The sequence below is a fragment of the Haliotis rufescens genome, unplaced genomic scaffold (genome assembly GCF_023055435.1).
Source record: "Haliotis rufescens isolate VD_foot unplaced genomic scaffold, xgHalRufe1.0.p SCAF_10, whole genome shotgun sequence".
Classification (NCBI taxonomy): domain Eukaryota; kingdom Metazoa; phylum Mollusca; class Gastropoda; order Lepetellida; family Haliotidae; genus Haliotis; species Haliotis rufescens.
The window spans coordinates 2828298-2843327 of record NW_025963780.1 but is presented as its reverse complement, the minus strand read 5'-3'; the positions used below and the strand labels follow the sequence as shown (position 1 = coordinate 2843327).

Genomic DNA, 15030 nt, shown 5'->3' with positions numbered 1-15030 from the left:
GAGCCCTTCATATGAGCATCTGCATTGTTAGTAAACTGCATTTCACTCAGTAATATTTCAGCTACATGACGGCGGTTTGTAAATAATCGAGTCTAGACCAGACAATCTAGTACATTGTAGAATATATATGGTCATCATCTTGATCTGTATTGATGTACAAAACGCCCGTGGTCCATACGTAGCAAAATAAAAGATTGATTGATTGAACTTACCTGGACGGTACCAGTTTTCGATGTTGGCTGTTAGTAGATATCTAGGGCCGAATGTTACATATTATACATACATGTCCTTTATCCAAATAATATTAATTAAATGGTATTAAATGCAATAAATTCCAAATACGTCTATCATTAAAATAGTGCAAATAGAGATGGATGATAACGGTTACATGAGCAGTTTGTAGCAATATTGCCATATCGCATTAACTTGTTGATCACATTCTTGATAAGGGTACAGACATCTATACCACGTGTCTGTTTCCATTTTTGAGAGTTTATGTAATTTCAAACAGCTAAGTGAAAACAGAAACGTGCGATGTGCCGAATGATCATTGGTAACACTGGTTACAGATGGTGTTTATGACATACATGTAGTTGTTACTGTATCTGTATATTCTGCACATACCGAGCTGTCTCACGTTGATAAGTATTGCACAGTTTAAAATTTCACATAAGGGATTACTTCAACATATAACATTTGGTTGGAGGTCAATCACTACATGTACCATTGATGTCTTCTGAACACCACAGGGGGCACGGGTGGCCCAGTCGTCTGAGGCGCCGCGATTCGCTTTGTAGATTTGCGTCCCTTGGACATGCCAGAAACCTATGATTGTGGGTTCGAATCCCGGTTCGCCCCGATTATGTTTCTAGGTTTGTCAGCACCATAACCGTGTTCGTGGGTTTCACCGCAGTTGTAAACGTCGGAGACCTGCATCACTTCGGGCTGTCCTTCCACATTAAGCTGACATGCCGTGATATAACTGGAATACTGTTAAAAGCTGCGTTAAATCCAACTCAATCACTCACTCACTTTATATCACCAGACAAGATCGTCACACGTATCAAATTCGCTCACTCACTCTGAACAATTGAAAAGTCAGGTTTGTTTTTGTTAGTTGCAGCATTACCCCTTACATGTATATCACGGGGATCTGTCCCTTGCACCTGGCAAACCACAACAGACAACCAACCACATGAATGACTTGACCGCGACGCACCAGGTGTGGAAATCAGCAAGTGTCATTACCGGATAAGATCGACATCGTATCCTATTCTTGTTGCCACATTGCCGCCTTGCAGCTGTAACAATGCTGAGTGTGGCTTGTATGGCGCTGTATGACTAAGACATTTAATAATGTTGCATTCACTTAAGAATTGAACGTCAGTTTAGATGGGTTCATTGAGGTTCAGACGAAAGTTTAACCAGCGCTTTGAAATCGTTCACATTTCAATGAACCCATCCACTGACGTTCAATTCTTATAATTTCATACTTTGTAGTTTACTGGTCTCGCCGATATAATATCGGAACAATGTTTGCTTAAATTTGAAGTCCTCTGGTTTCGCCGAAGAACATTGCAACAGTGTTATTTTGTCGGTATTTGCCGGCTCTCGGTCACACACGTTTCCCCACTCATACTCAGTTACGCAAAGATAAATAGTTCTTTGAATATATACACCATAATCTAGAAATATTTCAACATAATTTCCTACTCTGAACAAATTTACAAACAATATGTGGGATAAATCAAATTTTTTAAAATAGGTTACAGGGAGGTGAACAAAACTATAAACATGACCTCGATGCACCGAGGCGAGGTCAACCTTCAAGTGGGGATTTATATATGACGTCACATAAGTTTGTAAAGAGGTGCATTTCGAGTCGAACGGGAGCATGAGAATGAAATTTATACTGCTGTTGAAAATGAGCAGAAAATTATGGAGCAGTTATGGAAAACACCCCGACGCGTGAACCCTTTCATGGCTCTAGCAAATTGGGAATATCACCGATTTATGAACGTGTTGCTTGTGTTTGGATAATCTCAAACTAATTCGGACGATACGGAATGGACTGGTTGGGATTAAACCGAGTGCTCTGAAAAGTGTGTTTTGTGTAAATTTTCAACGTCAGGGTGCGTTATATTTGGAGTTTGGGATTTGTCGCGTGTGCTTTAATACTTTGCTTAGCTGGTGTTTCTTGTCACCTGAGATGGACCTACTGTATGACCTGATACTAGCTTCATTTCTGTGCCCCGTCACTCCTCATGTGCCGCCGCTTCTCGGCCTAGAATGCACGGAGAAGGTCGGCCAACTCAGAAACCGGAACAGTAGATTTCTAGTCTCCGAAGACCAATCGATAAAACAAGTAGGCAATTTTTTTTTTTAATTTGGGGGGTAAATTTAAGTTTCATTCCTTACCTTTTTATGTTTTAAGGTTTCTCAAAATCTTAGATTTTTTTCCCGATACGATAGTAAATCGGGTTTTAGTTTGGGATTGATCAGGAGCTGTCGCGTTTGCTCTGTGTCAGCGGACACATCTGAGCAGGGTACGACATTATTTTCATTGGTGCGAGATTCCTGTCATTTCCGAAAACAAGGCATCAAAGTCAAAATCGCTCAATTAATCAATTTCGTTCACATCAATAAATTTTACAGAAACAATTTTCTTCACTTGCGTTATTTGTATTGAAAGATAGCCATTCCATATCCAAATCACCACAAGGATAATCCATTTTGTTTCATGTAGCAGCTAGACGACATCAATCACCAGAACCAAAGCATTTGTTTATAAGTCCGCTGAAATGTTACAAGACCAGGCAAAAATACTAAATTAATTATATTGCTGATAAATGCAGGTATTGAAAAGAAAATAGAAAAACGAGTTGATCGTAAACACCGATCGAGAATTCGGGGAAACCCCGGAAAGTAGTTCCGGCAAAAGTTCACACGATCAATTTCACAAAAAAATGTTCACATCGTGTGAACTTTTTCTGTCCGTTCACAGGTGTGTGAACTCCAAATATCAGATCACGTGACTACTCCTTCAGCCAATCAGCATGAAAGAAACAGTGTAAACTTCAAAGTATGAAATTATTCACTGATAGTCAACCAATCGTTGACGATGACGATGTTGTTGTGCCAACGAACAATGATTTTTATTTTAGATAAGATATCACCGTTCACATGGCCATCATAGGATGAGTTAGGAAATCTCGAAGTGATGCAGGTTTTAGCCGTTTAGCCACACGTATTGTACAGAAAAGCCTAGAAACATATTCGGGGCAAGCCTGGACACGAACCAACAATCACACACTCACACACTCACACACACTCACAATCATTTGATATTATCTGCCAAAACCGAATCCATTTTAAAGTCAATATAGTGATTGAAATAATGTGGAACTGTCCGCCACCTGTTTACCATCAATACTGTGGCCTTGAGTGTTGTTACCTTGATCAAACAACGTATATTCTCTGAGGTATGTAAGAGAGATGATAAACTGTAACTGGCAATGATACAACCATGTTTCACAATAACCTCAAAGATTATATAGATGTGGTAGGATTTGTAACGATACCTGCAAGTATTAAGTTTTTTGTCAGTAGTGGTAAACATGCCATAGAAATTGACAATAATAAAGTTATGTTGAACAAAATCATGAATGTTGACATTACCCTTGACTTATTTTCACCAAAATCTGGACCCTCATACTAAAGGTGTATATTGTCTAGTTTGATGAAAAACGTATTTATTCTTTTTGTGTCCACTAGAAGAATCAGGTGTGACTCTGTGTGTGATCATCCTTCCAATACTTGCACATTCTTTATTTCACTTGTTAACCTGATCCAGACATGAATATCTGCAGTCTACCATGATGAAGTGGGAGTTACGCTGACTGTGGCAGCAAATAAGATATACTCACTCATTCACTGAGATAAGTATCACAGTTATCGATACAGTGATGGAGACAGATGACAAACACACAGTAGAGGAAACATTGTGTTATTGAAAGGTAATATTGTGAAGGATATATATGTCATAAACACCATCTGTTACCAATTATTCTCATGTGGCACGCCGCACATTTCTGTTTTTACTAATTTGTTTGAAACTACATACCTCAAAATACAGGAAACAGACACGTGGTACCGATGCCTGTATCCTTATCAAGCAAGTGATCAACAACATGCAGCCATTATCACCAATCTTTATTTGTCCGATTGAAAACGATCCTGATGATAGTCATATTATTTCATTTATTTCATATTATACCAGTTTGATTATAGTTATGTCGTGTGCATAGTGCTGATTAACTACACATTTGCAAAATGAATATATATTTTAAAAAAGCACCGGTGGGGCAGGACACGCTCACCTTTTTCGCGAACGCCTGGAGTGAGTGAGTGAATGAGTTGGGTTTAACGCCTCTTTTAACAGTATTCCAGTTATATCACGGCGTGTCAGCTTAATGTGGATGGAAAGCCCGAAGTGATGTAGGTCTCAGACGTTTACCACTTCGGTGGAATCCACGAGCACGGGTATGGTGTTGACCCACAATCATAGGTTTCTGGCGTGCCCAAGGGACGCAACTCTGCCCAGCGAATCCCGGCGCCTCAGACGACTGGGCCACCCGTGACCCCCGGTACTTTATAAGGTTTTGAAGTTAACACATAGACTTCGGAGTTGAATGTGTGTATGATATGTACTTTCGATGGTTTGATAAACAGCCGAGAATGTCATGCCACAAACGCAAAAGCGGTAAACAAATGAAATGGTGTTTCCCCTTGCGTTTACTATTATTGCGTCAGACCATTAACGTGGTTGGTGAAATTGTGTTTCACGTCGCATACAACATTCGTGCATTCTTAAACGTCAAACCATCGAGGTCGGGGGTGAAATGTTTTTTCACGCTGCCTCCTTGCACGCTAATAGTGTCAAACCATCAAGGTCGGGGGTGAAATGTTTATTCACGCTGCCTCCTTGCAATCTAATAGTGTCAAACCATCGAGGTCGGCGATGAAATTGTCTTTCACGCTGCCTCATTGCACTCTAATAGCGTCAAACCATCAAGGTCGGGGATGAAATTGTGTCTTGCCTGACAAAAACCCACAACACCTGTTTAAAATATTCTTTTATTTTGAATCCAGACAAAGATGTGCAATATACATACAACAAATAGTTTGTGAAACCAAATGAGTCACTGTTTATGGTTACACTTATTGCAGTGAACAGCCCCGAGAAACAAGAAAGTCATACACAACAGGATGTCCTTTACGCATTGCTATCATGGCTGCAGTTTCACCATCCTTGTTCCTGGAGTTAATGTCTGTCATGTTCTGAGATAAGATATGTTTCACCATCTCCACACGTCCACCAATAGAGGCCAGATGAAGGATGTTGTAACCCTTATCATCCACTGAGGAAATTCGACCACCTTCACTCACAAGTAGATCAAACACTTTTCTATTTCCATAATACGCGGATCTCATCAATGGTGTCCTTCCGTACTTTCCTCTGCTACGAATGTTCACAATGCCCCGTGATATGATATGCTTTAACACTTCCACTTGTCCTCTAATTGAGGCATAATGAATTATGTTGTCGCCATCATCATCCACCATTGACACATTAGCTCCCTTACTCACGAGAAACTCAAGCACGTCTCTGTGTCCATAATATGCAGCCTTCATCAGGGGTGTTTTTCCCATCTTTGCTCTACTGTTAATATCAACACTGTATTGTGAGAGTAGATATTTCACCACACCCACTTGTCCGCCAATACAGGCCCAGTGCAGGATGTTGTCGCCATCATCATCCACCAGTGACACATTAGCTCCCTCACTCACGAGAAACTTAAGTACGTCGCTCTGTCCATAATATGCAGCCTTCATCAGGGGTGTTTTTCCCTTTTTTGATCTACTGTTGATATCAATAATGTGTTGTGAGAGTAGATATTTCACCATACTCACATGTCCGCCAATACAGGCCCAGTGCAGGATGTTGTCGCCATCATCATCCACTTGTGACACATTAGCTCCCTGACTCACCAGAAACTTAAACATGTCCCTGTGCCCATAATATACAGCCTTCATCAGGGGAGTTGATCCGAACTTTCCCCTACTGTGAATATCAACACTTTGTTGTGAGAGTAGATACCTCACCATGCCCATATGTCCACCTCTGCAGGCCCAGTGCAGGATGTTGTAGCCGTCATCATCTACTTGTGACACATTAGCTCCTTTTCTAATAAGAAAGTCAAATACTCTTCTATGTCCCTTCTCTGCCGCCGCCATGAGTGGTGTCCTCCCGTGCTTCTCGTCTCTACCGTCGACGTCGACCAAACCCCGGGACAGGATGTATCTTACTCGACCAAGGTCCCCCTTCCTACAGGCATCATGAAGTGGGTTGTTCTCATGTCCGTCAATTTTATGTTGTTGAGATCTATCAGGGTAGTTCTGCTTCTCATCTGAAGATGTGTATGTCAGCAATTTGTAATGATCATTCATTGCCGTAAATAAATATCTAGCTAGAATAAAAACACATGGTTACCTTCAGTTGTATACAGACAGTGTTTCCAGATCGAGTCCAGGGAGCACATAGGAGACAATGTAAAAAAGACCAGCCGTTACCTTGTACACAGACAGTGTTTCCAGATCGAGTCCAGGAAGTACATAAGAGACAATGTAAAAAAGACCAGCCGTTACCTTGTACACAGACAGTGTTTCCAGATCGAGTCCAGGAAGTACATAAGAGAAATGTAAAAAAGACCAGCCGTTACCTTGTACACAGACAGTGTTTCCAGATCGAGTCCAGGAAGTACATAAGAGAAATGTAAAAAAGACCAGCCGTTACCTTGTACACAGACAGTGTTTCCAGATCGAGTCCAGGAAGTACATAAGAGACAATGTAAAAAAGACCAGCCGTTACCTTGTACACAGACAGTGTTTCCAGATCGAGTCCAGGAAGTACATAAGAGACAATGTAGAAAAGACCAGCCGTTACCTTGTACACAGACAGTGTTTCCAGATCGAGTCGTCAAACATCGTTGCCCGAGACTGCATGTCTTGGATGCACAGGGACCCGGTGGGAGCTTCAAACACGAGGAAAAGTACTGTAGGAGAACCCACATAAATACATTTATTCTTATGTTTACCTCTTGTATCATTACATTTCATATATAATGATGTTCTTGTTCAATGACCATTATTTGTCAAAACCTCTGGCGTAAGTACAAATATCTTTTCCATAATACACATAATTTATTTGGAGATGAGATGACTAGCCACAAATTGGCCTTCCCTCATTGCTGATCTATTTCGTCATGGATACAAGTCGGATCTTCTGCTCGGATTTGCTACATGAATATCCCCAAAGTCAACTGTCCCTTTCAGTCGAGCAATATTTTAGCAGCTCCACCCTTTAGCCCTTTAGTGTCTGCCTTTGAGGTACTAAGGGGAGCACGGGTGGCCCAGTCGTCTAAGGCGCCGCGATTCGCTGTGCAGAGTTGCGTCCCTTGAGCACGCCAGGAACCTATGATTGTGGGTTCGGATACCGGTTCGCCCCGATTATGTTTCTAGGTTTGTCAGCACCATATCCGTACTCGTGGGTTTCACCGAAGTGGTAAACGTCTGAGACCTGCACCACCTCGGGCTTTCCTCCAACATTAAGCTGACACGCCGTGATATAACTGTAATACTGTTAAAAGCGGCGTTAAACCAAACTCACTCACTTTGAGGTACTATCAATAGTAAAGCGTGTCATATGATGTTTTCTCACAAGTTGTTTAAATGGTTTTGTGGTTGACCTGTGAAGGATATTTCCAAAATCGACATGTCACTGACCAAACTGACGTCCCTATTTTGAGTTTATCTTCCCCGATAGTTTTCAGGTGAACAATTAACTTTGCCTTTGCACCTTATCGCTAACACCTGGTGTCATAACTATTTGATTGTGATTCATAAACAGACAGACAGGTTTATTCAGTAATTTAGGCATCAAGGCCTATAGTACGCTTATGACATAGTCGGAATCGAACAAAGCACTCTGTTTTTAGTAGAGATTTCTCATGATTATGGAAATGTTTTTTACTCACATCTGAATAAATCTTTGAAAAACACGCATCTCCTTCCTTCGCGGTCTTCTTTGATTCATCTTTTGATAAACGACAAGTTAAAGTTTCAATATCATATTCAAAACTCCCACAGAGGCCATGTTCAATACATTTTAACTGACACAGCTTGATGCCAACATTCCTTATAGTAACAATAGTCTTAGGTCCACACTGCTTCAGGCTTGATGTTGAAAATACAAACATCAGAATAACTGTTACTTCCAGGAGTAGTTCCACACAGTCCCTTAAATATCTTGGTATCATCTTTCAAAGATAGCAAAGGATCACCTGCTGTGGTGGGAACGTTATGGAACAACTACCACGAGGTTGAAGGGTTGAAGTTCAGGTAGACTGTTAACACAATACTATAGTCACCATGTTATAACAAGGTGGACGGTGAACACAAGACTATAGTCACCAATGTTATAACAAGGTGGACGGTGAACACAAGACCCCAAATACTAAAAGCGACGATGTCTTTTAGTGCACAGCGAACACGCCGACTATCTGCGTTCTTCACTATCCGGTCAGTAGAGTCGATGTTTTTGCTTCTGACTTTTAACACTCACAGGACATCACGTGACATTAAACGTGACTGGTTTGCCCAATCACAAGAGATGGAAACAAGGGCATAAATCATTCAACTATTTCTGACACTGGCCATTTGTCTCATTCTTTAAGGTCTTGGCTCCTTTGATTCTAATGTCAAAGTGCTACAGGACCGATTGTAACTTTCATTTGTTTGTTTGTAGTGTAACGCCGCACTAAGCATACTCCAGCTGTATGAATGCGTTCTGGTAATGATCGGGTCTGGACCAGACAATCCAGTGACTGACTTCATCAGCATCACTCTGCGTAAGCAATTGGGACACGATGAAATTTATCCGCAAAGTCACCGAGCCTGACCACCTGATGTCGTGTGTGGCCTCTTACGACAAGCATTGGTTGCAGAAGATCAAATTTAACCTGGATTGTCATGGGTACCACACCTTAGACTATTGAGCTACCTACAGCATAGGCCACTGAGTTACAGTTAAGTCTCGTTAATCCGACACTCGTTAATCCGACAATCGGCTTTATCCGACACAAATGATGGGAACCGATTTAATCAGTGTTATTTAGACCCGTTAATCCGACAGTCTCGCACTCCGACTCCGACACGCCTAATTTGCAACGAATTACCGAAATCACTCATTAATCAGTCTCGTTAATCCGACACGGTGATCAGCGTACTCCGTGGTCATCTGCCCGCGTAGTACACAGCCCCGTGTTTTGATGCGAGACGAGTCGACGAGTAGCTACATATTTCAGCGGCTGCAGAGATAAACTAGCTTAACAATAAACAATTATTTAAATATACATAACAAAATATACAAAATACCCGCACCTAAGACCACGGAGATATACGAATCCTAGATCACTGAACTACCCACACCTCACTGATCTTTTTTGGGTAGTTCAAGCTCGCGGCATGGATGGCCCAGTCGTCTAAGGCGCCGCAATCAGCTGTGCAGAGTTGCGTCCCTTAGGCACGCCAGAAACCTATGGTTGGTTCGAATCCCGGTTCGCCCCGATTATGTTATTAGGTTTGTCAGCACCATACCCGTGCTCGTGGGTTTCACCGAAGTGGTAAACGTCTGGCAGCTGATACGCCGTGATATAACTGGAATACTGTTAAAAGCGGCTCACTCTAGTATTTTTTTCAGTTGGTGAATATAAACTGCCGAGCAAAATACAGTATATAAGTTGAAAACTGGATTTGACCAACAGATGACAAACGTTATCAAGCGTTAATTGGCTGAAAACAGTCGATGACGCACTGCAACATAAGGTCCAAAACATAACTGTTTTATCCGTTCCAAATACATCGCCATGGAATAACCATTTCCTATTTGTTTTATTTTTAACCACCATGAAACATGGGCATACGTGCATACTTCTTTTGCCCGACACTCATGAATATATATTTAAAGGTGAAGATCCTCCAATTTGTATCCCTGTGATGAAAGAATCACAGTCAATGTCCTGCTTGACTGTATTGATTTTTACATCACGAGGGTTAAGTATGTCAATGTTTCATCCATCAAGGATCTTGTTAACATAAATTCTCATTTAATTCTTGGGTTTTCAAAGGAAATTGAATTGATCGATAAATTTTGATTGATATTGTTTTGTTTATAATCAGGAACTTTTTTTAATAATTGGTAGATTATATTGAATAACTAAGATTGTTAGTGGTTGTGTCCTTGAAGGGGGTTGAAGTAGTGTAAAATTATTGTCCCCTTGAGAGGGTATGTAAGACTACGTCTTTCAAAGTATATTTATTTCTGCCACATTTTCACATTTTTAATCTTAGAATATGTGTTTGTTTTAATGTTTGGCTAAATTTGTCAATCATCGCTAAAAACTGAAGGGGTGGTCTAAATCCTGCTGGGGGCCATGCAAGTAGCAAAAGTAGTGTAAGTCTCCACGGTCCAAAGTGTGGTGATCTACCTTCAATTTGTTGGCGATCTATGCCCGTATGTATATTGTGTTGATTTATTTTGAAATGCTCTCAAACTAGTTTTGCTTAAATCTGAGATATATTAGTTATCATACTGTCCTTCAACGACTAAATTTTATATTGTTTAAATATATTTTATTAATGTCAAGTTGTGTCTATGCACGATAAAGCTGAAATATTGGCGATGTGACGTTAAACTTTAACTTACTCACTCACTCTTTTGCCCGACAATATACTTTTCTCTCGAGCTCGTTCAACCTGTAGTCATGTTTTACATTTGCTCCTTTTGAAATTTGACAGTTAAGGTTATTTTTGTTAAGTGTAGCAATATCAGTAGATCAACAGCTTCCGGAGAAATGCATTCAATATGTATAGAACTGTGTGTCGTGTGGTGTATTTGTCATGTCAATCAGAAGATAAGTGACAGTGTCCAGAACTCACAGAAGTAAATCTGCTCTATTTTGGAAAATACCTTGGTAAGAAATAACCAATTCCTTGTCCTGGTTTGATGTATATGTTGACGTAGATGTGAATATTTGACATGTTTTCGCTATTTGCTATCTAAATTTTCAATCTGCGATGTCGTCAAGGAAATTCTTTGATCTAATCTAATTTTTTTGCTCAATGACTTATAGCAGAGTGACAACTTGGCTTTGATAAACAGCCCGAGGATGTAAATTTCTATTGTTGTACATACACCTTACGAGCATCAATGAGCAGCATCTACTTCACAATAGTTTCCATGGATTGTTTCAAAACTAAGGAGTTTAGAATATAAATAAAAAACACAAAAGGACCTTTCCATAGTCATAGAAATCTCTACTAAATCCAGTGTCCACTGAACAACTGCGAAAAGAGCATCGTCAGCATTAAGAGGACATGTCTAACACCTGGTGTCGTCACTGATTTTTAGTGATGCATTCATATAATTTTCACCGCTATTTGCCTCGACGGATAATCGACACTGGTTATTCTTTGACGTTTTATACTTATAATGATACTAAATTGCTGGGGAAAAGAAAGTATACACCAATGTTTGATAGTGAAAAAATATGGATCAAACAAGAAATGGTTAATTGATGACAATACCGGTTTGCTCAGATAAATTTCCTAGGTGTGTTTGTTGTTTAACACCGCACTGGACCAGACATTCCAGTGATTGATATCATGAGCATCGATCCACGCAATTGGGATCGATGACATGCATCAACCATGTCAGCGAGCCTGACCACCCGATCCCGTTAGACGAATCTTACGACAAGCAGGGCTGCTTGCTACCCGTACCCTAGCCCACTGATCTACCCGTACCTTAGACCAGTGATCTACCCATATCTTAGACCCATGATCTACCAGTACCTTAGACCACTGATCTACCCGTACCTTAGATCACTGATTTACCCGTACCTTAGCCCACTGATCTACCCGTACCTTAGCCCACTGATCTACCCGTACCTTAGACCACAGATCTACCTGTATCTTAGAACACTTATCTACCTGTACCTTAGACCATTGGTCTAACTGTACCTTAGGCTACTAATCTTTCCGTACCTTAGACCACGGATCTACCCGCACACCCTAGCCCACTAATCTACCCGTACACCCTAGACAACTGATCTACCCGTACACCCTAGCCCACTGATCTACCCGCACACCCTAGCCCACTGATCTACCCGTACCTAAGCCCACTGATCTACCCGCATACCCTAGCCCACTGATCTACCCGTACATCCTAGCCCACTGATCTACCCGTACACCCTAGACCACTGATCTACCCGTACACCCTAGCCCACTGATCTACCCGTACCTTAGACCACTGATCTACCCGCACACCCTAGCTCACTGACCTACCCGTACCTTAGCCCACTGATCTACCCGCACACCCTAGCCCACTGATCTACCCGCACATCCTAGCTCACTGATCTACCCGTACCTTAGCCCACTGATCTACCCGTACCTTAGCCCACTGATCTATCCGTACCTTAGCCCACTGATCTACCCGCACACCCTAGCCAACTGATCTACCAACACACCCTAGCCCACTGATCTACCCGTACACCCTAGTCCACTGATCTACCCGTACACCCTAGCCCACTGATCTACCCGTACACCCTAGCCCACTGATCTACCCGCACACCCTAGCCCACTGATCTACCAGTACACCCTAGCCCATTTATCTACCCGTACACCCTAGCCCACTGATCTACCCGCACCTTAGCCCACTGATCTACCCGCACCTTAGCCCACTGATCTACCCGCACACCCTAGCCCACTGATCTACCCGCACACCCTAGCCGACTGATCTACCCGCACTGCCTAGCCCACTGATCTACCCGTACACACTAGCCCACTGATCTACCCGTACATCCTAGCCCACTGATCTACCCGCACATCCTAGCCCACTGATCTACCCGTACCTTAGACCACTGATCTACCTGTACCTTAGCTCACTGATCTACCCGCACACCCTAGCCCACTGATCTACCCACACACCCTAGCCCACTGATCTACCCGTACCTTAGCCCACTGATCTACCCGCACACCCTAGCCCACTGATCTACCCGTACACCCTAGCCCACTGATCTACCCGTACCTTAGACCACTGATCTACCCGTACCTTAGCCCACTGATCTACCCGTACCTTAGCCCATTGATCTACCCGTACCTTAGCCCACTGATCTACCCGTACCTTAGCCCACTGATGTACCCGTACCTTAGCCCACTGATCTACCCGTACCTTAGCCCACTGATCTACCCGTACCTTAGACCACTGATCTTACCGCACCTTATCCCACTGATCTACCCGTACACCCTAGCCCACTGATATACCCGTACACCCTAGCCCACTGATCTACCCGCACACCCTAGCCCACGGATCTACCCGCACACCCTAGCCTACTGATCTACCCGTACACCCTAGCCCACTGATCTACCCGTACACCCTAGCCCACTGATCTACCCGCACACCCTAGCCCACTGATCTACCCGTACACCCTAGCCCACTGATCTACCCGTACACCCTAGCCCACTGATCTACCCGCACCTTAGCCCACTGATCTACCCGCACCTTAGTCCACTGATCTACCCGCACCTTAGCCCACTGATCTACCCGTACACCCTAGCCCACTGATCTACCCGTACACCCTAGCCCACTCATCTACCCGTACACCCTAGCCCACTGATCTACCTGCACACCTTAGCCCACTCATCTACCCGTACACCCTAGCCCACTGATCTATCAGTACACCATAGCCCACTGATCTACCCGTACACCCTAGCCCACTGATCTACCCGTACACCCTAGCCCACTGATCTACCCGTACACCCTAGCCCACTGATCTACCCGTACCTTAGCCCACTGATCTACCCGTACCTTAGCCCACTGATCTACCCGTACCTTAGACCACTGATCTTACCGCACCTTATCCCACTGATCTACCCGTACACCCTAGCCCACTGATCTACCCGTACACCCTAGCCCACTGATCTACCCGCACACCCTAGCCCACTGATCTACCCGCACACCCTAGCCCACTGATCTACCCGCACACCCTAGCCTACTGATCTACCCGTACCTTAGCCCTATGATCTACCCGCACCTTAGTCCACTGATCTACCCGTACCTTAGCCCACTGATCTACCCGTACACCCTAGCCCACTGATCTACCCGCACACCCTAGCCCACTGATCTACCCGCACACCTTAGCCCACTGATCTACCCGTACACCCTAGCCCACTGATCTACCCGTACACCCTAGCCCACTGATCTATCAGTACACCCTAGCCCACTGATCTACCCGTACACCCTAGCCCACTGATCTACCCGCACACCCTAGCCCACTGATCTACCCGCACACCCTAGCCCACTGATCTACCCGCACACCCTAGCCTACTGATCTACCCGTACCTTAGCCCTATGATCTACCCGCACCTTAGTCCACTGATCTACCCGTACCTTAGCCCACTGATCTACCCGTACACCCTAGCCCACTGATCTACCCGCACACCCTAGCCCACTGATCTACCCGCACACCTTAGCCCACTGATCTACCCGTACACCCTAGCCCACTGATCTACCCGTACACCCTAGCCCACTGATCTATCAGTACACCCTAGCCCACTGATCTACCCGTACACCCTAGCCCACTGATCTACCCGTACACCCTAGCCCACTGATCTACCCGTACACCCTAGCCCACTGATCTACCCGTACACCCTAGCCCACTGATCTACCCGCACACCCTAGCCAACTGATCTACCCATACCTTAGCCCACTGATCTACCCGCCCCTTAGCCCACTGATCTACCCGCACCTTAGTCCACTGATCTACCCGCACCTTAGCGCACTGATCTACCCGTACCTTAGCCCACTGATCTACCCGCACACCTAAGACCACTGAACTACCCTAACCTCAC

At 43.6% G+C, this 15030-nt stretch overlaps 2 protein-coding genes across 3 annotated transcripts in view; both read right to left on the bottom strand.

Moving 5' to 3' along the window:
• The window catches only part of LOC124145435, a 51378-nt gene extending 51088 nt beyond the window's left edge, over positions 1 to 290 (bottom strand). For both annotated transcript variants that reach the window (XM_048386440.1, XM_046515198.2), the window contains exon 1: positions 213 to 290. The gene's annotated coding sequence lies outside the window, so the exon portion shown is untranslated. The remainder of the gene's footprint in view (positions 1 to 212) is intronic.
• A 4930-nt stretch (positions 291 to 5220) lies between these two features.
• LOC124145422 (ankyrin repeat domain-containing protein 50-like) lies at positions 5221 to 6510 on the bottom strand. The gene has a single exon (XM_046515184.2). The coding sequence runs from the start codon at positions 6508 to 6510 to the stop codon at positions 5221 to 5223; it is 1290 nt and encodes a 429-aa protein (XP_046371140.2).
• Between the last annotated feature and the right edge of the window lie 8520 nt (positions 6511 to 15030).

What these genes read in the sequence shown, in the direction of transcription:
- LOC124145422 (XM_046515184.2), bottom strand. Translation starts at nt 6,510, where the DNA reads ATGAATGATCATTACAAATTGCTGACATACACATCTTCAGATGAGAAG.